At 54.6% G+C, this 23,153-nt stretch overlaps 3 protein-coding genes across 4 annotated transcripts in view; 1 reads left to right on the forward strand and 2 right to left on the reverse strand.

Moving 5' to 3' along the window:
- Positions 1 to 2,121, forward strand: part of UPF1 (UPF1 RNA helicase and ATPase) — a 33,894-nt gene extending 31,773 nt beyond the window's left edge. For both annotated transcript variants that reach the window (XM_081134064.1, XM_081134063.1), the window contains exon 24: positions 412 to 2,121. The gene's annotated coding sequence lies outside the window, so the exon portion shown is untranslated. The remainder of the gene's footprint in view (positions 1 to 411) is intronic.
- A 311-nt stretch (positions 2,122 to 2,432) lies between these two features.
- On the reverse strand, positions 2,433 to 4,184 carry GDF1 (growth differentiation factor 1; the record flags this gene model as incomplete). Its single annotated transcript, XM_081134934.1, has 2 exons — positions 2,433 to 3,271; positions 3,860 to 4,184. The coding sequence occupies 2 exons, from the start codon at positions 4,182 to 4,184 to the stop codon at positions 2,484 to 2,486; spliced, it is 1,113 nt and encodes a 370-aa protein (XP_080991060.1). The 3' UTR covers positions 2,433 to 2,483.
- CERS1 (ceramide synthase 1) lies at positions 2,433 to 21,717 on the reverse strand. The gene is made up of 8 exons (XM_081134935.1): positions 21,400 to 21,717; positions 19,062 to 19,221; positions 14,935 to 15,115; positions 13,163 to 13,324; positions 12,489 to 12,636; positions 12,148 to 12,257; positions 3,860 to 4,499; positions 2,433 to 3,271 (listed from the first exon to the last, which is right to left on the reverse strand). The coding sequence occupies exons 1-7, from the start codon at positions 21,655 to 21,657 to the stop codon at positions 4,457 to 4,459; spliced, it is 1,062 nt and encodes a 353-aa protein (XP_080991061.1). The 5' UTR covers positions 21,658 to 21,717; the 3' UTR covers positions 2,433 to 3,271; positions 3,860 to 4,456.
- Positions 21,718 to 23,153: the final 1,436 nt, after the last annotated feature.

Consider the following 23,153-nt stretch of genomic DNA (forward strand, 5'->3'; position numbering starts at 1 on the left):
TGATGTGGAGGCCCATAGCCCCCTGGGCAGGCAGGGAGGAGGACATATCCCTTGCCCTGACTGGCAGCTCGTGAGGATTATGGGTCCTGGCACTAGGTACATAGGGAACTTCTACAAGAGGTGCCTGTGAGTCCTGCCTTGCGGTTCCCATCTATCTGTGTGCCAAGAAAAGTTGTGTGCTGGTGCTGCTGGGAGAAGGGGCGCTACTGTTACAGCGCAGGCTCTAGCCTTAGCTCTCAGCTGCCTTCTCTCTCTTTTGGGGAGTCAGTGGTCTGAGGGCTGTCCAGCACCTGAGGTCCCATTTTACAGGTGAGAACATAGGTGCAAAGTGAAAGCTGGGAAAAGGACCCTTGCCTTCCAGGCAGGGCTGGGCTCCCACCTTCTCTGACAGCCCTTCCTCCCTCTCTGTAGGTGGCGGCAGAAGAGCTAAGCTATGTGGCTTAGTCCATCAGCATCTTATTCTGGGTAATAAAAAATAAAAATAAATGGATACCTGTTTTCCACTGCTAAAACTGAAGCACCACTGTGAGCAACAGGAGAGGGAGAGGAGCACCCGAGGGAGAGCAGCCCGAGATAGTGAGCGCCCACTGCTGGCACCGCGGCGAGGAGACAGGGAGAGCGGAGGTGGGGCAGGCCAGCCCGAGAGCCCTGCAGCCAGCTCGCCAAGGAGGCCCAGCTCGCCGCGTCTACACCTGGGTCTGCGACCAGGCGGAGGGAGGAAGACCCTCATCTCAGAGTAGCCCTTTCCTCTGTTCTTTCTTTCTTTTTCTCTTTTATTGAAAGGGGACTACGTTTTATCAGGAACAACTCACGTTTCTGTGCTGAACAGGCTCCTTGCAGCCGTGCCCGGAGAGTCCCTCCGAGGCGCATGTTCTGTCCACAGTCTTAGACCTTGCAGTCATGCTGCCTGTGTTCTAAGGGTTTTCATTTAAAGAAAATAATGGTGTTTGGGGGTTTTCTGTTTGTTTTTTAAAGATTCTTTCAAAGGAGTACTGAAAAATACCTGAGTTTGTCTCTCAAATCTTAGTGGTGGACCTGGGAGATGCAAGAAGCTTCCAGAAACGAAGTGTAAACGAGCCACACAACAAGGTTAGGGTGAACGCCTGTGGCGTGATCATGGAGAGGAAGATTTTTGTTTTCAGTTTAGTTTCCAGCAGCTTCTCCCTGCGTGTCAGGGTGGTGAGGGAATGTCACCTGGGCCCACGGGCTCCACTGGACTCCGTGAAGTAAGGCACTTCTCACAGGCAGCGGACTTGGTCCCCCAAGGGGCCCCCGGCTAGTTCTGCCATGAGACCCGAGGGCAGGAAGGTGGTTGTTCCTTGCCCAGTGGTTTCTTCCCCACGGTCCTTCCCGAGGATTTGGTGGAAGACATCAGCTAAGAGGATCCTTCCCCAGGGAGGTGCCCACAGTCCCTGTGGCCATCAGACAAGCCCAGCACCTTGCCCCTCTTAATCTCTACCCCACTCCAAATTTGGAGCCCTTCTACCTGTGAGCATAGCTTCAATGAGTTGGGGTGGTTTCTACTTTATTTGGGAAAAGAAGTTTCAGAGATAAGTTGGTTCTATGCTGAAGGCGCCTGGAGGAATTTGCCACTTCAGCTGGTACATGCAGGCGTCAGCCAGGATCTGCACTGTGGAAGTTCTTGTGGTTGGGAAAGGCCACCTTTGGGGTAGGTGTTAGTCTCCCTGGTGACCATCAAGTTGACTGTTTCCTGCCTACCCAGGTCCTAGTGACCATGACCCCAGATCCCTTCCCCCTGCACCTGACACTGGCCCTTATCCCAAAGCCTCCAGTTGCCATCTGGTACACGGAGAGACGGGGACACACAGGCACTTTCCTCTGGCAAGGCCTCTTATCCCATGGCTGTAGGCTTTTGGTAGACCACCTAGAGGCATTGCGCTTGGATAGGCTTCTGCTATGACCCTGTGTGCCCTCCTGCTGCCCTGTTCTTTCCTTGGAGTGCTCTACCTCGCTCTGTGCTGTTGGCTTTGTTCACCTTCTAGCAGCAGTTACTCTTGAGTTTTCCAAATCAAGGAGCATCTGTACCAAGGCAGTGTCACTTCTGATTTTTGGTCAATTTGTTTTAAGCTCTTTTTGTCACCAATAAAATGTTAAAAACAACTCTTGCATGTGTCTGGATGAACTGCAGGGGGTGGGAGAGCACTTGGTCTGGGGTCTTGCAACCTGGAGGGCAAAGCTGAGAGGGGCTGGATCAGCAGCCGAAAGGAGGGAGCACCTCTGCCCCTTGCTCCTGTGCTTGTGAGGGTGATGTGGTGGTGGGGGGTGACTTCCAGGGTCCCCTTACATGTAGAGAACTGCCTAGATTTGGTGCTCTAAGAGGGCCAGTGGCTCCACTATAAAACCGCCCTTCCCCCACCAGCCAGATGGATGCAGCAGTCCTCCCCCAGCCCCAGGTGACAAGACCGAAATAATGCAGCTCAAACCACCCAGTGTTTATTGTGCCCCCTCTTATGCCCGGTCTGTCAGCGGCAGCCACACTCGTCCACCACCATGTCCTCATAGTGCCGCAGGACCACGTTGTCACTGTTGTCGAAGAAGAGCACGGAGATAGGTGACAGGCGCGCAGGTACACAGCAGGGCAGGCCGGCAGGGCCGGGGGCTGCCGAGTGCATGAGTGCGCGCAGCACAGCGTGGTTGAGCGCGGGTGGCCCCCCGGGCCCGGGCAGCATGGCGGGCAGTGAGCACTGGCCCTGGCAGTAGTTTGCCAGGAAGCCACGTGGCGCGATGACCCAGCGGTGCCAGCCCACCTCGCGGAAGCTCACGTAGAGCCGCCGAGCACGACACGAGCCCCTGGGGCCTCCGCCCACCGTGGGCTCAGCTTCTCGCCTAGGCCGGGCTAGGGGGTGGCACAGGCGCGGGTCAAGAGTCACCAGCAACAGCGAGGCCTCGGCCAGGTGCGCGCAGGTACCAATGGCCCGGGGGCGCAGCGCCAGCACCAGGCGGAGGCTGCGTGGTACTGAGGCGTTGTGGGCCCAGGTGGTGCCCAGCAGCTCGGCACGCACTGGCGTCCCCAGAGAGACCACCGCCTGGCGGAACAGCACCGGGCCCACACCCGCGCCCTCGGCCGCCCCAGCCACGCTCAGCTCCCAGCCGCCAGCTGTGCCCGCTGCTGCTTCCTCCGCCGCGAAGCGCAGCTCCAGGCGGGCTCGGCTCGGGAGTTCGGTGGGTTCCACAGCTGACAGGTCAAAGATGACGATCCACTTCGGGCACTGCCCTGCGGCCAAGGGCTCCAGGATCCGGGCGTGGGCACCTAGGGAGGCCCGGAGAGGGCTCGGCTCTCGCTGCGTCCCTGCGCAGTGCCTGCCTTCATGCGAGGGGGTCTCGGATAGGGACATGGTGGGGGAGGTGAGTGCCTAGGGCTGAGGGCGCACCATCTGTTACTTGGCGTCAAATGGTATGAAGGAGGGGGAGAGATGGAGTGTGGGCGGGGTATTGCTTGCAAGGAAGAGACCTGCCCAATGCAGGGTGGCCTGCTGGTGTCAGGAACACAGGCAGGGGGCAGAGATGAGTGAACGCCTGGGTAAGCGATGCTGGGGCGGGGTGTCATCTGCAGGAAGGCTTCGAATGGTGTGAAGCAGCGGGAGTGAGGGAGAGTGGGGGCAGGGCTTCAGCTGCAAGCAAGGGGCCTTGCCGGATTCAAGGCAGCCTGGCCTTGTGGCTACTCACCCGGGTCCCCGCAGGTGTCCACGGGGAGGAGGGATGGAGTACAGGGGCTCAGGTTGCTCATGGGCTGAACTGAGTGGAGACCCTCGGAACCGCTGGAAGCTCGTGGGGGGCTAGGGTGTCCAGGGGGGTCTCGGCCTCCCAGACCCACGCCCCCAGGGCAGGCACCACTCACCACGGTCCAGGACGTGGCGCACGATATTTCCGGCGACCCCCAGCTCCTCCACGTGGCACGGTCGTAGAGTGGCCCCTGAGGACGTCCATCGCAGGCTGACCCTGGCCTCCTGGGGGTCCCGGCGACGAAACAGGCGCCACATGATGAGGGGTACTGACCGGGGCTTGGGTGCGCCCGGGGGCACGTCGCGCAGCCCGAGAGCTTGGAGCAGAGCGGCGGCGGGGCCCAGGGGCGCGGGGGCATAGGCCGGGGGCAGCGAGGGCAGCAGCAGGGCCAAGAGGAGGAGAAGAACGCGGTGGCCGGGACGGCAGAGCAACGGTGGCATCTTTCTCACAGGCCGAGGGCAGGACGAGTGCTCCGGGGTCTGGGGCTGGGAGGGGTCAGGGTCCCGGGGGGGGCGTGGCTGCGGTCCTGAAGCTTGGAAGGGACGGATCCCGGGCAGGCTCTCAGGGGAGCGGGGCAGGGGTCCAGGGAGTGGCCAGGGCCCGGGAGGGGTGGAGCTGGACCGGGCCAAGGTCGAGGGGAGCAAGGGAGCCGTCCCAGGGGGCAAGGTTGGGCGGAGCGCAGTCCTGGGGGGCGGGGCGGGGGTCGAAGGGTTCAGAAGAGCTTGTCCTTCACCAAACCGTTCCTCAGCGGTTTCCTGGGGGCCAAAACCCCAGCCGGGTTAACCTAGGGACCCCATGCCCCCGCCTAGTCCCTGTCCCTCCCTCCTTGCGGTCCACACTCCTTTTCCCAGCCTAGCTCTTTGTCCAGCTTCTCCCCGCAATTAAACCCTCCCCTCCCCCTTTCCTTCCCACCCTGGGCCTCCGGAGGCCACTGGAGAGCAAATGCCACCTACCCACCTCTGCCTGACATAATCCCACCGCCTCAAACTGGATCAACCCTGCACTTCATTCTCCTCCCCTCCCAAAAATGCAGAACTGGCCAGAGGCCCCTGCCACCCTCCAGGGCAGGCTTCCCTGCCCTGTCATTCTCCATCCACCGTCTGTCTATACTGCTGCAGCCCTTACTTTCATTCCATGTTTTTAAAACAAATTACATGATATTTTAAAACTCAAATCAATATGCTAAGTGTCCAGTGTAAGCCCAGAGAAAGGCCCCTAACTTCTAAACAATGTGAGTGGTTTGCGTATTTCAAACTTCTATAAAGATGTCTTCAATTTTCCAAAAATGTGACACTTTTAGATCTCTCCTGTGCCCACTGCTCCTCTCCATTAATTCCACTTTCCCTGCAAGTTTCTGAGGTTCTGATGGGGAGGAGGCCTGTGCTCTGGGGTCTGCCCAGGCCCACCTGCATGGACCTGACAGGGGCTCCTGTCCCTGCTCCTCACCACCTGTGCCAAAGCTCAGAGTGCACCCTGTTTAACCAGCCAGCTGGTGCCCAGATGGCAACTTTCTGCAGCCTAATGTCATGGCCATTGGCCACTCCTGTTCCCTCTTACAGGAACTCTTTATGCCTCTGCACTCGGTCTCCTGGTCGCTGTAGAACTGGGTTCTACAGTGTAGTTTACACACAAATGTATTAAGTTTTTTTAGCTAGTGATACATTCTCATGATCTAGACATCAGGAAGGGTAGAAAACCCACAGTTGGCCCTAGCCACTCCTGGGGTGTGACTTTAAAGACACTAGCAGACACTCTTTCACATAAGAACATAGACTTTCCTGGAGAAGATGGTTTAGGTCACTTTAATTTGTCCTTCCCTTGGGCTCGAGCCGCTGGCTGTCCCTTCCTGGGGGCACTAATCCTATCCTCACTGCTTTTCCTGTGGCTCACTGCTCTTTCTCTCGCAGAACCAGTAGGCGCCCTTTATCTGTGAGGTTATAGATGAGCCCTACACAGATCTCCACGTGTCCATTGTCCTCTAGCTTTGTCTGTCAGTCCTTTAGACAAGCAGAGTGAGGTTCCTGGCTTCTGGACTCTTCTCATACATAGTTTAATTGCCAGATGACAGTGTCCCATTTCTGGCTCTGGTTGGAGTTCAGTTTTCACTTCTGCGTCAACATCTTTGACCCATCGGAGTTTGCCCTGGGAGCGGATGCAAGATAATCTCCAGATGGTCTCCAAGTGTCCCACCATGTTCTCTAACAGTCCTTCCTTCCTTCCCGTGACCTTTATTATTTGCTCAAGTGTGATGACTGGGCTGTGCTCCCACACAGTTTTAATTCCTGTTCTTTTATACTAAGTTTAACAACTTTAGGGATCGGTACCACTGCCCCATGCCTTTTTATCAGGACTTTCCTGGTGATTCTGGATTGTTTTATGCACAAGTTTCCAAGTGCCCCTCCTCCTTCATAAACAGTGGTAGTATTTTTTCGGAAGGGAGGGGTTGTTGGCTTCTCTAGATAACAGAGTTAGACTTTTCAGTTTCAGTGCAGCACTGTGGGCAAGAGAATCAGGCGAGGGAGGAAGGCGGTGGGAGATGACAGCCAGTAACTCGGATGGAATCTGGATGTTTGCTGGAGAATAAGGAGAAGGGGAGCGAGGGGGCTTCCCAAGGTCTTCACTCGGAATTGCCATAAACTCTGATGGACATATATTCAGGAGAGGTAGTGGAGATGGGGTCGATTTGGGATATTTTAAATGTATCTTTATTGATTTCAGAGAGAGGAAAGGAGAAGGAGAGAGAGAGAGAGATAGAAACATCAATGATGACAGAGTCATTGATCAAGCCTGCAACCCGGGCATGTGCCCTGACCGGGAATCGAACCCCGATCGCCTGGATCCTAGGTTGACGCTCAACCGCTGAGCCACAGCCGGCCAGGCCGATTTGGGATATTTAGGAAGAATGACATTTTGCTTAGAATGTTAAGCAGACGCCGGAGACAGAATGGTGCTCAGAGGAGCACTTGAAGGTGGCAGAGAAACCTGAAGTTGGGGTGGATTACGTGAAAGGGCCCCAGGGGAGAAGCAGCTGGTGGGGAGGCCAGAGACCAAGCAGGAAGTACCAAGAGGTGGAGTGAAGGATGTCAGGAAGTGGGGAGCAGTGGCGCATCTGAGATCTTGCTTTCCTGCATATGTCTTCAGTTTGGCTCAGATAAACTCAGAAAAAAAAAATTTTTTAAAGTGCAGAGCAGACTGATGGATGCTTAAGGGGGTACTGGGCTGGGTGTGAGGTTTCTTTTGAGGGTAATGAAAATGTTCTAAAACTGTAGTAATGGTTGCACAACTCTGTGAATGGACTAAAAACATTTAATTATACAGGGTAAATGGGTGAATTGTATGGTATGTGAATTGTCTCAATAAAACTTAAAAAAAAAAAAAAAAAGAAGAAGGGGAGGTGACCCCAGGTTTAGCACCAAGAAGGCCTTGGTAGAACGGACAGGAGTGGTCCCAGGGAGTAGTGGGTGGAGGACCCCAGAGTGGGGTGGGTTCGAGAATGGAGGGATTCTGCTGCAAGGGAGGGAAAGAAGTGGGCCAGGCTGGTGAAGGAAGGATAGAGAAAGAGGCTATATCTCTCTGATCAGAATATCCTGAACAGGAAAAAAGCTGGGATGTCCCTGGCCCTGGACGGTGGCCTTGGAGGGAGATGGACCATCCACTGAAGCAGCCGACCAGTGCGAGGGTGGATGTCTCATCAGCCACTACTGTTTTCCTGAGGACACAGAGGCCATGCTGTCAGCCACGGGGACGATGGAGACGGCAGTTGACGATTGAGAAGGGAGAATCAAGGAAGAGCAGGAACGCTGCCACTGTGCAGGCATCACCGAGGACCCTCTGGCCCATGTTGGTGCTTCAGCATGAGCCAGACATGTGGGTCACAGCTCATTAGACACAGCAGGGGCAGTGTTGGAAAACTGGATGTACAAAGCAGTCAGGTATCATTGGGTTGGTTGCGGGCTCAGAATGGGGAGAGGGCCCCTTGGTGGATGGCAGTCCCCACAACCCCCGAGGAAGGTGCCAGGTCTGACCAGGGCAAGGGGGCTGAGTCAGTCCAGGAGGATGGTCTACCAGACGCCCAGTGTGGCCCAGTTGTGGGGATAAATCAGGAAAGAGAACAGAGGGAGGAAGGAGGAATGAAGACGGGGCTGGGAGAGGAAGGGGTCGGTGCTACTTAATTGCCATAGCCTTTGTTTCTCCTGAATTACTTCAAAGTGGTTCTCAGTTGTCATTTTCTTACTGTTTTCAAACCTAACTGAATTTTTGTCTATATGGTCCGTGTGATCCTGGTTCTGAGCAATTGAGGTTACCCCTGTGGCTTGCTACGATCAATTCTGAGAAATGTTCCTGATTTTAAAAAGAACATCTGTTCACCCTGCTTCTGAGTTGCTGGGTGAGGAGCACAAAGTATAAACTGTACCTCTTGTGGTCCCATCACTCCGAGGTTCAGGACTGCGTCATGTGGCACATTCCAGATCAAGAATTACACTTGAATGTCTCTTCCTGTCCTTTTTCACTTGCAACTTTTATGTACCCTGGAGTTGAAGTCTTTTAATTTTTAATACTATAAAGGTAGATTTTTTTTTTAAAGCCAGTCTCTTAACTGTCATGATTATTCATGTATGTTTATTTGAACACCTAATATTTGAGATTCTACCCTCTTATTTTGCATTATTTATGCTGCCTTTTCTAACCTTCCTTTTTGCATTTATTTTGTACCTGTTTTTTGTTAACTCTGATAGTGTTAACACAAGTACCTAATAATACAGCCTAAAAGGTAATCCCCACCCTCTTGCAAAATCCTGTTTTGATATTTAATATGTTAGTTCTAATTATTTTATATCTCTCAAGTTAGAGATTTAAAATGTTTACCCAGATATGTATCAGTTTCTCTGCTGATCGGCTTCCTTTTTTTAAAAAAAATATGCTTTTACTGATTTCAGAAAGAGGAAGGGAGAGGGAAAGGGAGAAGGAGAGAGAGAGAGAAACATCCATGAGAGAATTATGGATCGGCTGCCTCCTACACGCCCCCTACTGGGGCTCGAGCCCGCAACCTGGGCAAGTGCCCTGACTGGGAACCGAACTGTGATCTCCTGGCTCATGGGGGCCACATTCAACCACTGAGCCACACCGGCTGGACTGATCTGCTTCTTGATAAAGCTTTCCTGTTTTCTGAAATATAACTTTCTTAGTGTTTGTTTCTGCCTCTTGAGTAACTTTTTTTGTATGTGTGTTTTTGTTGTTAATCCTCACGCGAGGGTAATTTTTTCCATTGATTTTTAGAGAGGATGGAAGGGAGGCGGGGGGAGGAAAGAGAGAGAAACATCAATGTGAGAGACACATGGACTGGCAACCTCCCACACACACCCCGACCTTGCAATCGACCTGCAACCCAGGTATGTACCCTTGACCGGAAATTGAACCCATGACCATTTGGTGTGTGGGCCGACGCTCTAACCACTGATCCACACTGGCCAGAGCTGGAGTAATTATTTTTAAAATTGTGTACGAAATTCCTGGTTGCTTGTTACTTCATTTTAGCACTTGAGGTGATACTTTACTCCGTGGTCATCTAGCATCCCTTGTTTATCTGTCATTGTTTCGTAGGTCATCTCTTCTTTTCTGTGGCTGTTTTACATTTTCAGTATGATGTTTGGGGCATGGATGCCTTTTCATTCATCCTGCTTATGACTGATGTCTTGCCACTTTCTGGAAAATTATTAGCATTATGTCTTCTCATATTGTCTCTCCCCACCTGACTCCCATTAGAATTCAGCTAGAACAGGCCATTCTTAAAATTCTAGCTGCTATAGTTGCCATCTGTTTTTGCTGCATTCTGGGTCATTTCTTCACAGCTTTTAATTTACTGATTTTCTCTTCAGCTGTCTAATTGTGTGAGCCTTAACAGGTTTAGTAGATTGAATGGTGGTCCCTGAAAAGAAAGGTCCACATCCTAATCTCTGGAACCTATGAATGTGACTTCATTTGGAAAGAGTCTTTGCAGATGTAATTAAATGAAGGAATTTAAGACAGAAAAGCCAGAGAAAAGAGAAGGCCATGTGAAGAAAGAGGCAGAGATCAGAGTGACGTAGCCACAAGCCAAGGAACACCTGGAGCCCCAGAAACTGGAAGAGACAGGAAGGATCCTCCCCTAGAGCCTTCAGAGAGAGCGTGACCCTGCTGACAACTTGATTTCAGACGTTCAGCTTCCAGAACTGAGAGAGAATAAATGTCTGTTGTTTTAAGTCACCCAGTCTGTGGTACTTGGTTACAGCAGCCCCAGGGAAGTAATATAACATCCAATGCTGTTTCTGATGGTCACTCATGCCTTTTATTTTTTATATAAATTTTTTATTTTAGAATTGCAGAAACATTGCAAAGATAGTACAGAGAACTCCAGTGTAGCTCTGACCAGCTTCCCAAATGTTAATGTCTTACTCTCCACAGTACATTTGTCACCCTAAGCAACCAATGCTGGGACAATGCTATGAACTAAACTGCAGACTTTATTTGGATTTCCCAGTTTTTCCATGGCTGTCCTTTTTCTGGTCCAGGATCCCACATTGCATTCAGTCCTCTGATTTGGGACAGGTCTGCAGTCTCCTTGTTTTTCACGACCTGATGATTTTGAGGCATCCTGACTACCCCATCTTTATACCCAACTGTGCTAACTTTAGCCATCCTTGGGGAATCGAGTTCTGTTGGTGGTGCCCATGGGGTTGATCATGGCAGTGTGTCCCCTGTAATGCCCTGTCATATCCTGTGGAGTTCACACGCTGCCATCCTAGTGGGAATGCTAGCAAGTACCAGGCCCTCAACCCACATTCTGGTTGGACATTCTCTGAGAGAGACAGAGCAGGGAGCAGCACCAGGCAGCGCTGGGGGTAAGATCTTGGCTTTGCATTTACAAGGACTCCACCAGAAGTTTACTGTTCTACAGCAGGAAAACCTTTCAGGTTTTTAGATTTGGCCAAGCAGGTGCCTCTCCTCCCCTGCCTCTGGAGTTCTCTTAGCCACTGCTGTTTCTGGACGCCTCTGAGGGTCAGTCACACTCCTTGCTGAGACTTGACTCACCTCTCAGCAGAATTCTTGACTCAAGATCCCTGGACATCAATAATCAAACACCCCCCAAAGCAGATGCCTACCCCTTACCCTCACTGGCACACAGAACTCTGCCTGACTCCCATTTTGGTAAACGGCAGCTTGAGCCAGAAGTCTTGGGTCATCTTCGATTCTTTTATTTCAATTTTACCAACATCCAAAGCAAGTCTTGTCAGTTCTACAACAGAGCTGGGATCCGACCACTGGGACACCTCACTTGCTGCCCAGCCCTATGTTCATGATCTTCATTCACCTGTCTGGTCCCACCCTACCCTGGGCTCTGGCTTTCTGGCCTAGGTGCACCCCGCCTATAGTCCCATGTTGGTGGGTGCAAAGTGCTTCTCTTTATTTGAACTGGCCTGGAGAGTCCTCCCTTGATCCCACGCTCTGTCCTGGCAATGCCCCAGTTTTCTGCATCTCATCTCTTGTCTTTCACATAGATTTTAAAAATCTCTGCCTCTCTCATCCTCCTTACCACCCATCTTGACCCACCTCATTGAGCTGTGAGCCCTCTGCTTCCCCACAACCACCATTCCTAGATTGGTCACTGATGACCCCCCCAGAGGCTAAACTGGAGGTCCCTGTGGTCAGCACCCTGATTTCCCACCTGCTCAAACACCCCTCAAGTTCCCTCCAGGGCACTGCACACCCTGGACCCTGCTTGTCACTCAAACCTTCCTCTGTTCACTCCTGGGGCCCTTGTAGGCAAGGGGCTCACATCCCAGGACTGAGAAGTCCTGGAGGCCCTGCTCCAGGATGCTTTACCAGGCCTCTTTTTTTCTCCTTCCCTAGGACTCCCACCTGGGCCAGACTGTGTCTGAGCCCCCAGGTCCCAGCCCCATCTCCTGCTTGGGTAGTCAGGGGGCCAGGGAGCATCAACATGGGCAGATCATGGGCTCTCTAAGCTGCCTGTGGCACCCCCTCCTTCCCATCTCCACTCCCTGACCAATGGCTGCTCCTCACCACCGACAGGGCCCTCACTTGCCTGCTCCAGCCACCCCGACCACACCAGCCATTTGGCTTGGCCCTCACTGCTCCATTGACGACACCCTGATTCTTGCCCCTCATCACTCTGCCCAATCCCAAGCTCCCTTTCACCTCCTCAGTATCTATCCTTATAGCATCTAACTCCACCACTACACCATCCATGCCTTTACTGCAGTCTCTGTGTTGGACGAAGGCTCCAGGGGCAGCGTCTGCTACGGCCTCATCCGCTGCTGTGTCTCCAGGGCCTGCCCATAGTGCGCGCTCAGACTGACAGGTGTGACTAAAGGAACGAACCCGGGGCAGCAGCCCCTCCACACTCACTCAGCTTTGCTGGGCTTGGGGCTCGGGGCCTCTGCTGCATCGTATTCCCGTACATCCTTCAGCTCGCGAACCTGGCCCGTCAGCACCTTGGCGGCAAAAGCCACGATGTACTGTGGGAGGGGAAGGCACAGGTGAGAAAAGAGCCTTCCCTGACCATGCTGCCCTCCTAATGGCCATGCGCTCCTGCCACAGGCCCTTTGCATGTGCTGTTCCTATTGCCTAACATGCCCCTCCCTGGATATGCCTGAGAAGGGCCTGCACCTGGACCACTAGCCAGGAAAGAGAATAGGACTGCCGGCTGAGGAAGCAGGTGGGTGAGTAGTTGTAGGAGACTGACTCACCAGGAACCAGTAAAGGTTCATGACAGTGAGAAGCAGCAGGAGTGTGTTGAAGAAGAAGTAGAAGGGAATGTCAGGCACAGAGCGCAGGCTGCAGTGGCATGTGGCATACAGGACCTTGAGTGGGAACCAGTAGAGACGAAACCAGAACCTGTGGTGGGGAAAAACAGGTCAGGGAGGCTGTGGGCAAGAGAGGGAGGGCGGCGCCATACAGTCCCTGTCCAATGCCATCCGGCCTCATCTCTCTGTCTCTGCTCATCCCCACCCATCCTTGTCCGGTTGCCCCTGCCATTTATCTCTATTCCTGCTCAGTTGTTTCCTGCCCAACCACACTCCTTTCCAACTCTTTTCATCTCCTGCCCTTCCCTGCCAGGCCTCGACATCACAGGCCCGTCGCCTTCCCGCAGGCCCGGCCACTTCCCACAAGCTCCGCCCCTCGCTTGACTGGCCCCTCCCCTCCCACCAGGCCTGCCTTCTTCCTGCATAGCCCCGCCCACCCCATCCAGTGCCCACCCCCTCCCACCAGGCCCATCTCAGTCCCTGACTGGCCCCCCCTTCCCACAAGCCCCACCTCTTCCCCACCTGGACCCACCCTTCCCGCCAGGCCGACCCCCTCCCACGCCTACTCCGCCCCTTTCCATAAGCCCCGCCCCTCCCGCCCCCGCCCTCCTGCTCACCAGCTGAGGCTGAAGCTGAGGCAGCCCAGGTCCGCAGCCAGGGCGTGCAGAGGATGGTGGGAGCCTCCACGGGACTTGAAATAAACATTGAGCTTGGTGAACTCCAACTGCACGTCGCTGATGTCATGAAGGAAGAGCACCAGAATGCCCACGTTGTGGTACCTGAGGAGGGAAGCGGGGCGGGAGAGGGGAGAGGGCAGGTCACACTGGGTCCAAAACCCTGCACTGAGGACCCCAAGACAGGCCCCTGGGCCACACACCTTCCCTGCCCTTCTGAGCCACCCTCCCTGGCCCACCTGCCTTGCCCATCCCCCTACAGGACCAGGTCAGCTGCAGCACCCAGACTGTACTCACCTGGTGGCAGCCCCACCTGGGCCCTCACCGTCCTCATCTCACTGTCCCCAGGTGGTCCAGGAGCCTTCCTGAAAGTTCTTTCTCTAATCCTTCCACATCTCTGTGACCTCTGACCTTCCATGACCCCTGACTCTCACAGGCCAGGGCCATTCTGTGTCCAGATCCCCCATACACTGGCCAACATTCCCAGGTCTGTAGGATTAACCTGAACTTTGCTGTGGGCTGCAGATGCCTAGGAAATGCAGTGTCCCCACTAGGGTCTAAAGAAGCCTGAAAGCCATCCCCTTGGCCCTCCCCAGTATTCCCCTTACCACTGTTTGAGCCAAGGGTCCTGAATTCAGCCTGGATGGGGCCACGGGTCTCTCTCACCATGTCTCGGTCCCCACTTGGTCTTCCTGTTGTAGGCCCGTGCTGTTCCCAGCACCTAACATGCACCTTCCCAGTGTTCAGTCTTCCTTCACCTCCTCAGTCTTTCTCACCTGCCACCTCACACCACCCACCCCACCTAAACCTCACCGCCCCTGCCGTCCTTATATTCTGACTTGATTTTTCTCCATATTAATACTTTCAAACAAATTGTTAATTCTTTGCTTTCTTTTTCCTTTTTTGGGGGGAGGGAGCTGTCATTTGATTTTATACTCCAGAGCAGTGCTAACAGAATTTTCTAGAACAGGAATGTTCTAAGCCTGCATTATACAACATGCGAGCTACCACCCAGATGTGGCCACTAAGAGCAGCGGAAATGTGGAGTTGTGGATGAGGAACAGAACGTGTGATTTTATTTAAGCTTAATTAAAGTTGAAATAGCCACCAGCAGCTACTGTATTGGAGGGTGCACCTAGAGCAGCTAGGCTAATAGGAACCAAACAAGAGTGTAGACCTCATTTTAGATTTTCTATCAACCATGTTTTTAAAAAAAGGAGATTAAAATAATATATTCTGATTAACTCAGTATATCCAAAATATTGTCATTATTGTCATTTCAACATGTAATGGATGTAACAGAGGCCTTGGCAAGATATTTTCATTCCTTTGCCTTTGAAATTGGGGTGGATTTTAAAGCAATCAGCGGGGTTGTGGTTTGGATAGGATCAGTGATCACGTGTGGGCTCTAAAACACCAAAGTTTATCTGTTATTCATGGCTGTGGTCCCAGCAGCACCTGCCACATGGCAGGTATTCAGGAAACACTTGCTATGTGACCTGGCCAAGGGTGCCATCCTAGCAGGGTTGGAGGGGGATGGATGGGGCTGGGTGGGGTGGGGGCTCCCTATACCTTTTCCACCCCGTCCCTCTGGAATCTTTCTAGAACCTTCCCCCATGAACACCCTGATGCCTCCTTCCCTAAGACATTAGCTTTTGCCCTGTGCCAGCCTCCTGCCCTTGTTCATGCAGTGCCCTCCACCCTTCTGGACTCACCGGAAGGCATAGGAGGAGATGATGAGGACCAGGGTAACCACATGGTGAACAAGCATAACCACTGAGTCCTTGCGCCAGGCATCCATGTACAGCGTGGCATAGATGGAATGGCCATAGAAGCTTCCCTGCAGCAGATAGGCGGCTGCGATGTCCCGTGGCACCGCCATGCCTGGTGTCCAGTCTGAGGAGAGCCAGACCATGTCATCAGGGACCTGCAGGGCCTCCAGAATCTCTGAGTGACCCCCACATGCTCTCAAGCCAGGCATGAGTCCTCCCCATGCCAGGGCAGTCCATGTGTCTCTGCAGCTGTACTGACCACTGGTTTTCCATCCCCGATTCTGTTATTTTTTATGAATAGGCATTATTTTCTAGATAAGTTTTAGTTTTATAGAAAAAGGTGCTCCTACCCCTGAAATCAGTCCCTTGCAGGATTTCCGACTCTGCCCTGGTTGCCCTTCCTGTCTTCTCTTAATTACCAGGCACTCTCCAGCCAGTGGGCATGTTCCTGTTCCAGCCTCCCCCTCCCCCAGCAAATTCCTAACTGGATGGAGGCTGCTGCCCACCTCATAGTACTGGCACAGCAGCTGAAGTAGACCCCGTTGATGCCAAGGAATATGGGCTCTCTCTAGGTGGTCTCTGGCCTCCCTTGCCCTCCTCCTGCCACCTCCTCCACTCCTGGCACTTGTGCCCACTTTCACTCAGGTCTTGCCCCTTCTTGGCAATGCTGACCCCCCATTCTCCCACCACCTCTCTTCTCCTCCCATTACCAGGACCAAGGGCTCTGCCCATTGAGCTGGAACTCTGCTCACTGGCCACTCCTCTGTCCCACCCCTAACTCAGTGACCAGGAGCCAGGCCCTCATGACCCAAGAGCCCTGCTGTTTCCTAGACTCCACCCATGGCCCTGCCTCTTGATAACCCTTCATCTGTGCTCTGGCCACTCCTGCAAATGAGATCCATTCAGATCCCCATCCAGGGTCCCCTCTTTGGTCCATGTCTTGGCTCACTTCCCCAGCCCCCCGCTGCCCCTACCCTCGTCCAGGCACCCAGCACTGCCCCAGATCCTCCTTGCCTCTGAGTGTGTTCCCAACTGTCCACTGTCCCCATGGGGGCTCAAAGGCTATGAATACACAGATGCCACCACCCAGCAATTCCACTCTTAGGTGTGTGCTCAAGGGGACTGAAAACAGGGACTCAGGCACTTGTACACGCATGTCCACAGCAGCACTAGTCACAGGTGCCAAAAACAACCCATCAATAGATAAAGGATGAACAGAATGTGGTCCTTCCACACAATGGAATATTACTCAGCCACAAAAAAGACACACTGACACACACTAAAATGTGGATGAACCTAGAAAACATGAAGCCAGAAATAAACAGTCCACATAAACTTTAACCTTCTTAACCATGTTTAAGTTCTGTAGCATTAGCTACATTCACACTGTTGTGCAACCATCCCTTTCCAGAACTCTTTTCATGTTGTAAAACTGAACCTGTGTCCTTGTTAAACACCCCCTCCCCATCCTCCCTCCCCCAGACCCTGTCTCTAGGAATCTACATTCTGTCTCTAGGAATCTGACTCCTCTAGGGATCTCCTGTAAGTGGACTCACAGTACTTGTCTTTTTGTATCTGGCCAAAATGGTTAATTTTATATTATGAGCATTTTACCTAATAAAAAAAAAAAGAAAAAAGAAAAACTCCCACAAATCAGATCTAGTCTCCCCCCACTTTAACACGTCCAAGGGCTTCTTAAAGCTCGACAGCAAAACCACACTTCGGGAATGCTGCAGTTAGTGGAGGCTCCTCCCCACCACACACACACACAACTGCCAGGCGCCTCTGTACCTCCTCGCAATGAGGGCACACAGAGCACCGCGATGCAGAGCCCACTGTGGAAAGAGGACACCAAATTTTCCACCTATTACACAGGCAAGACTTACAGGGAGTGAGCATTCCCCCTCCAGCCTCAGGCCTCATAGCTGAGGCAGGGGGGAGAGGGGGGCACATAACTCACCATCCAGACTTCGTCTGCCCCTCGCCACGTTGGAGGGCCAGGCTCTGTCCATGGACCTCTAGCCTCCTCTCCATACACGTCCCACCTGTTGCTCTGGATACTTCATATCACTCCTCCCTCCTCCCCTCCCTTCCCCCCTCCAATATCAGGACCCTGGGCTTCCCAAACCCAGCTCCTGGTTGCCCCCAGCCCCACCCCTCCTGACCCCCCATTTCACTGAGGGGGCCCAGACCCTCCTCTCTCATACCCACCTCTGGTTTGGTGGCAAATCCTATCAGCTCTGCCTTCAAAACATTTCTCAAATCAACAACTTCTTTCCTTTGCTCAGCCCTGTCCTGGTTGGACCCCCCTCCTCTCCTCACAGGCCCCTGGTATATACCCTTGCCACTCACCTGCCCTCCTCACCCCCTGCCCTGGCCAGGTGAGCTTCTCTCTGCTCCTGATCCACCAGGAATGTGTTTCCTATCTACTTCAGGCTCCTCCAGGTCCTCACTCAAAAGTCACTTTTAGTGGAGCCATCCCCATTGTTGTAGAAAATGCCCCCTCCTCCTTCACAGACACCCCGTACTCCTTCCTCTCCCTCCCCAAAGTTTTCCCATCAGCACTTTTCACTGTTAACAGATTTTGTATTTCACTGTCTGTTGGGGGCTTTCTCTGACCTGCTCACAACCTGGTACACAGTTGGTACTCAAAAACTGAGCATGCAAAGAAGCATGGTATCTTAGCATGATTTATAAGACGGTAGAGGCAACTCCATGCCTGAAATTTTAAGAGAGTTCAATTATGGTTTATTTGCATACAGGAAAATTGACTGACAGCTAAAACTTCTCCTCTAGAAATTTACCACGTGGGGAATGGGCATGGGAAAATGGCCATGTGGGTAGCACAATCCCATGAAGACATCTGGGTGCCCAGTAAACCCAGTGCTTGTTACCAGGACCCTGCAATGCAGAGGCTCCATGCCCAGCCCTCCTATGGCACCACCAGGAGCCCTCTCAGGCTGTTTATGTCACATGGCAGGAAGCATGTCCATGATACATGGCCTGGTGGTCAGCACAGGAACAGAAGACCCTGACCTCCCATCCCCCATCACAGGCCGAGATTCCTATACTGGCCTGCCTGTTGGTAATAGAGGACAGTGCAGTCACCCTCCTGCCCTTTCTACCCAGAGCTCAGGCCTTGACCACCCTCACATCTAACCCAATCCATGGATGCAGCCACTTCTCCCCATCTTTATCTCTTTGCCAAGCTGGTCCAAACCACACTGGTCCCTCACCTCCTCCCTGGACCCTGCTACCCAAGACTTTACTGTCTCAGCCCTGGCCGGGGAGCTCAACTGGTTAGAGCACCATCCTGATACACCAAGGTTGCAGGTTTGATCCCCTGGTCAGGGTGCATACAATAATCAACCAATGAATGCACAAATAAGTGGAACAACAAATCGATGCCTCGCTCTCTCTCTTTCCCCTTCCTCTCTCTCTAAAAAAAAAGAGACTGCTGTCCCCACGTGGCAGCCAGAGGAAGCTTTTTATGTTTTTTATCTTCACCCAAGGATATTTTCCATTGCTTTTCAGAGAGAATGGAAGGGAGGAGAGAGAGAGAAACATCGATGTGAGAGAGACACATCAACTGGTTGCCTCCAGCAAAGGGTGGGGATTGAGCCTGCAACCAAGGTATGTGCCCTCGGCTGGAATCAAACCCAGGACCCTTCAGTCAAAGGACAGATGCCCTAACCACTGAGCCAAACCAGTTAGGGCCAGAGGAAGCTTTTTAAAATCCATAAACCATCCTGTTTAGAATAACACTCAAATTTCTGCCACCCTTCTCTTTCTTATGCACCAAGCTTGTGCACACCCCAGGGTCTTTGCATGTACTGTTCCTGAAACCTGGAGCCCCCCCCCCCGGAACCACACAAGGGGTCACCTCCTCTAAGATGTCTCCCTGAACCCTAATTGGGTCAGGTACCCCCTTTCATGTCCCCAGGGACCCTTGATCATGCTTGTCTGGGGCAGACATCCAGCATGGGATGGCTGACAAGTACAGGCTCTCCCATGTACCCTTCTCCTCAGTGTTTAGAGCAGAATCACCCCTCACCCCACCAGGGACCCACCATAGAAGACAGAGGGTGGGTCATGAAAGAAGGGGTAGTCAGTGCCAAAGAGCAGGTAGGCACTGTAGCTCCAGGTGCCCAGATAGAAGAGGAACTTCCATGCGCTCTCAGGCATCTTGGCGGCATCTCTAGGCTGGAGGCGGCACCGCTTGGCCAGGGGCTGTGGGTGAGAAGACGGGTGGCCATCAGAGCTGGTAGCCATTCCTTCAGGGTGGGGAGACCAAGGTCCAGGGATTCCCCAAGCTGGGCAGTGTTGGGGAGGAGCCGTCTGGGACCCACAGCCGCCTGGAGTAACCAGAGCCCACGTGTGCCTGCCAAGGGCTAAACTTAGTGCCCAGCTGTCTGGCTGAGGTGTGCAGAGGGGAGTGAGTGGGGGACCTGAGGGAAATGTGAGGGTAGGCTGTGAGGGGAGGAGGGGGACATGTGAGCATAAAGCAGGGGAGGTCAACGGGGTCTGGACAGGGGAGTCAAGCAGCTTGGGGGTCATGGGGAGCTGGGGGTATGCCAAACAGTAGGGGATTAAAAAGACATGGAGGGGGCTGTAGCAGCGAACGTGTGACGAGAACATGGAAGGTAATATGGGAACACCTGGGGAAACTTGGAGGGCTGGGACCCCAAGAGATCCTCATGTGGCAGAAATGTGAGGGAAAGAGTGCCTCAGAGGAGGAATTTGGGGAGACCAGAGAGGAACAGGGGGTTGGGGAAGATAAAGTGGGTGTTGGGGGAAGCCATGAGGACATTCTCTTTTGTCCAAAAGAGATAATGGGGCAGGGAAAGGACTGTACAGTGAGATGGGGTGACCTGAGGGGACATCAGGGAAGACATAAGGGAAGGGGGGCATGCAGTGGTGAGGTGTAGAGGAATTTGACTCTGGGGTCCTGGGTGGGGCAGGGCTCTAGAGCTGCTGGGCCAAACCCCGCGGGCTTCCCAGAGTCTGAGGGGGCTGGAGCACCTCCAGTTGTCATAGAGACAGCGGGAGCCAGCTCTGGTAACCCCTGGCAACCAGGCTGCTGCCAAGAAGATGAGATCTGGAGGACAACACAGCCCCTCCGCCTATTCTTGGGAAGGGCGAGCCTCGAATTGGGGCGAGAAGCCGGGGAGGGAGGGCCCAAGGAGGGAGCCTGACTTCCAGGGATTCCAAAAGTCAGGGGGGACATGACCAGCTCCCTCAGGAACAACTCCCTCAGGAACTTGGGGAGGGAGCCCATTCTGCCTTGGTCGACCACATCCCCTCTTGAGTACTGGCCCTCATCCTCCAGCTCCTCCCACTTCCCCAGCTGGAAATTGGGAAGGTGGGGGAGCAATAAAGCCCAATTGGGACCAGGGCTAACTATGGAGGGGACTTTATCATACCTGCCTCTGCCTCCCTGAGCAGGGTGAGAGCCAGGGTCTCTCCCCCACGTGGGTGATGTGGGGTGCAGACAATGGCAGCCAGACAACACCCTATCCAGACTTAACAAGAGCCAGCCTCTTCCCGGCCAGCAGAGAAAGGCCCCTTTGTTGGTGCTGGGCACTCTGTCCCTGCACCCCTGCCACGTCCAGCCAGACTGGGGGGCATTGACTCCAGCTGGTCCAGGAGGGAGTCACAGCCGAGCTAGGGGCCCAAACACCTTCCCCAGCAGCTACCAAAGCAGACCCCTCCTCAAGGCCAGGCACCAATGTCACCTCATGGTCACTTTCCAGCCGGGGCGGTGGCCTCTCCAGGCTCGCTGAAACCTGAGCATTTCCGTCAAGGCCCCTTGGACGCAGACCCAGGCCCTGACACCTCCCCAAGGCTGCGACCACCAACGTGGCGGATGAGCCCAGGTCTTTGCCTCCCTGGAGGTGGGCGCTGACTCCAGAGAGGCGCGAGGCAGACAGGGCCGCTCTGCCCCTACCCTGTAGCAGCGGGCAAGGGAGCCCTGCCAGCTGCGTGGACCCCGGACCCCCGCTCCAGCTTGGACTCCGAGCCCCCCTCCCCCAGCATGGTCCGGAGGTTCCAGGAGCAAACCGCTCCTGTGGGCCGAGTCTTTCCTGGCTGTACACGGGCTCCCCTGTCCCGCACCAACCGGAATGGGTTGTGCTCTGGTTCCCCCACATCACGAACACCCGACCCCTTTCGGGGACCCAAAGTCGTGGGTTTCCCCCGGCCCGGCCACACCCCCGCATCCATACCCACCCTCATCCCGAACTAACAAGAAAGGGGCACAAGGCGGCCCAGGACTCCGCGTCCAAAGCTCCTACAGCCCGAGACCCCCCCACGTTCTGTGACCCAGCTCGCAGAGACAGAAAGAGGCGCGCGGTGGCCCGGGGTCCCCCAGCCCGGGGCTCCCATGTCCGGGTCCCTAGCTGCACTGACCCGAAAGAGGCGCGTGGTGGCCGCGGAGCGCAGCGCTGTCCAGCCGAGTGCGCCAAGCGCCAGCAGCAGCAGTTCCGGAGGCGCCAGGTGCGCGTGCTCCTCCAGGCCGCGGCGCGCCAGCCCCCAGCCGCAGTCCACGCAGCCCCGCGCGGCCGCCACCGCGCTGCCCCAGCTGCGCTGCACTAACTGCGCGTAGGTCGGCATGGGCTCGGGCCCCGTCGGGCCTGCCGTGGACCCCGCCGCCGCGGCTGCCGCCATGCCGTCCGCTCGCCGGCCGTCCCACTGCCTGCGCCTGCCCGCGGTGGCCGCCAGAGCCGCGCGCCTGGCGTCACGCGCTGCAGCTGGGCGGGGGGCGCCCCTAGCCCTGGGGACGGAGGGGCGGGGCAGACGTAAGCTCCGCCTCAGTGGGGGACGCTGGGACCAGGCGTGGCGTCGGAGACCTGGGGGGTACGCAGGTGCTGAGGGACCACCGGGGGTAGGTCCTGATGTTGTCACGCCGCGTCCCGGAGGCGGACCCGCGCTCAGCCCCATTCTCTAGTGGAGGAAACTCAGGCGCCGAGCCTCCGGTGCTCCCCAACCCCTAAGCTGTGTCTGCAACAAGGAGCACAGTGAGCACCAGCAAGCAGTGCCCTCAACTGGGCACTCCCTCCTCCCCAGCCCTCCAGCCTGTCAGTCCCACCCTCAGACTCCACCATTCCTTGAGGCCAGGTACACAACCGATGCATCCAGTGGCCTCACTCTATTCAGGAGCTTTAGTGTAAATGAAGGCCTCTGTTCTCATTCTCAAAGGGATACTGACCACTCAACGGTGTAGAAACACCTGATGGAGACTGCCCTCCAACCCAGGGCTCCTGGACTGGGGACCCGGATGTGGACCCAGGCTTGCTCCTCTGCACCTACCCAGGATTCAGGAGTTTCAAGTGTGAGGCAGGGGCTGCAGGCATCAGGGGGCTCCCTGGAGGAGTGGCCAGGGGGCCTGAAAGTCTAGGTTGTGTCTGAAGGCCACCCAATGCTCCCTGTGACCCTGATGACCTGGCAGGACTCCCCTGCAGCAGGTTAACACAGGCCTTGGGGAGGCCAAGTGAGTGAGTGGGTGCCCCCCCCGGGGGGGAGGGGTTGTGCTCAGAGGCTGGATCAAGACCAGACTTTATTGCGACCACCTCAGGTAATATTCCATTCACTGCCTGAAGCCCCCAACAGCCATCACTGAGGGCACTGGTCTCCTGTTGGGGACATCACCTCACCTGGCACTGATAGCCCTCATCCCAGCCCCCAGGACTCCTGCCCACCTTTACCCCCACTCCTGGTATTATTCCCTAGCCTTTGAAGTGCAGAACACAGGCATCAGTGTGGGCTCTGCAGGAGCTAGGCTAGGTCCCACGCAGCCACCAGGTGCACAGGTGAAAACAGGGAGTCAAGAGGCCCTCATTTCTTCTTCCCCTCATCTCATCCAGTCCTGCAGCACATTCTGTGGCCCCACCTTCGAATGTTCTTGAATCCAGCCACTTCTCTGCACCTGCACGGTCTCATGTGGTCCTGGGTCTACCTGCCATCCTGCTCACCCTGCACAGAGGTCAGAGGGAGCCTTCTCTGCTTACAGTCCTCATGGTTTCCATTACTCAGAGTAAAAGCTCAACTCTTATGACTCACTACCTGCCCTCTTGCCCTTCTCTCCACCTTGTGCCCTCCACTGCAGTCACACTGGGCTTCTCCCTGGTCCTTCAATACCACAGGCACAGTTCTGCCTCAGGACC

Source organism: Miniopterus schreibersii, assembly GCF_964146895.1.
Source record: "Miniopterus schreibersii genome assembly, chromosome: 4".
Classification (NCBI taxonomy): Eukaryota; Metazoa; Chordata; class Mammalia; order Chiroptera; family Miniopteridae; genus Miniopterus; species Miniopterus schreibersii.

What these genes read in the sequence shown, in the direction of transcription:
- CERS1 (XM_081134935.1), bottom strand. Translation starts at nt 21,657, where the DNA reads ATGGCGGCAGCCGCGGCGGCGGGGTCCACGGCAGGCCCGACGGGGCCC. An exon ending in ATCTCCTCCTATGCCTTCCG is followed by an intron (nt 13,325 to 14,934) that starts GTGAGTCCAGAA and finishes TTCCCTCCTCAG; the next exon opens with GTACCACAACGTGGGCATTC. An exon ending in CCCAAGCCCAGCAAAGCTGA is followed by an intron (nt 4,500 to 12,147) that starts GTGAGTGTGGAG and finishes TTTGGCCCCCAG; the next exon opens with GAAACCGCTGAGGAACGGTT.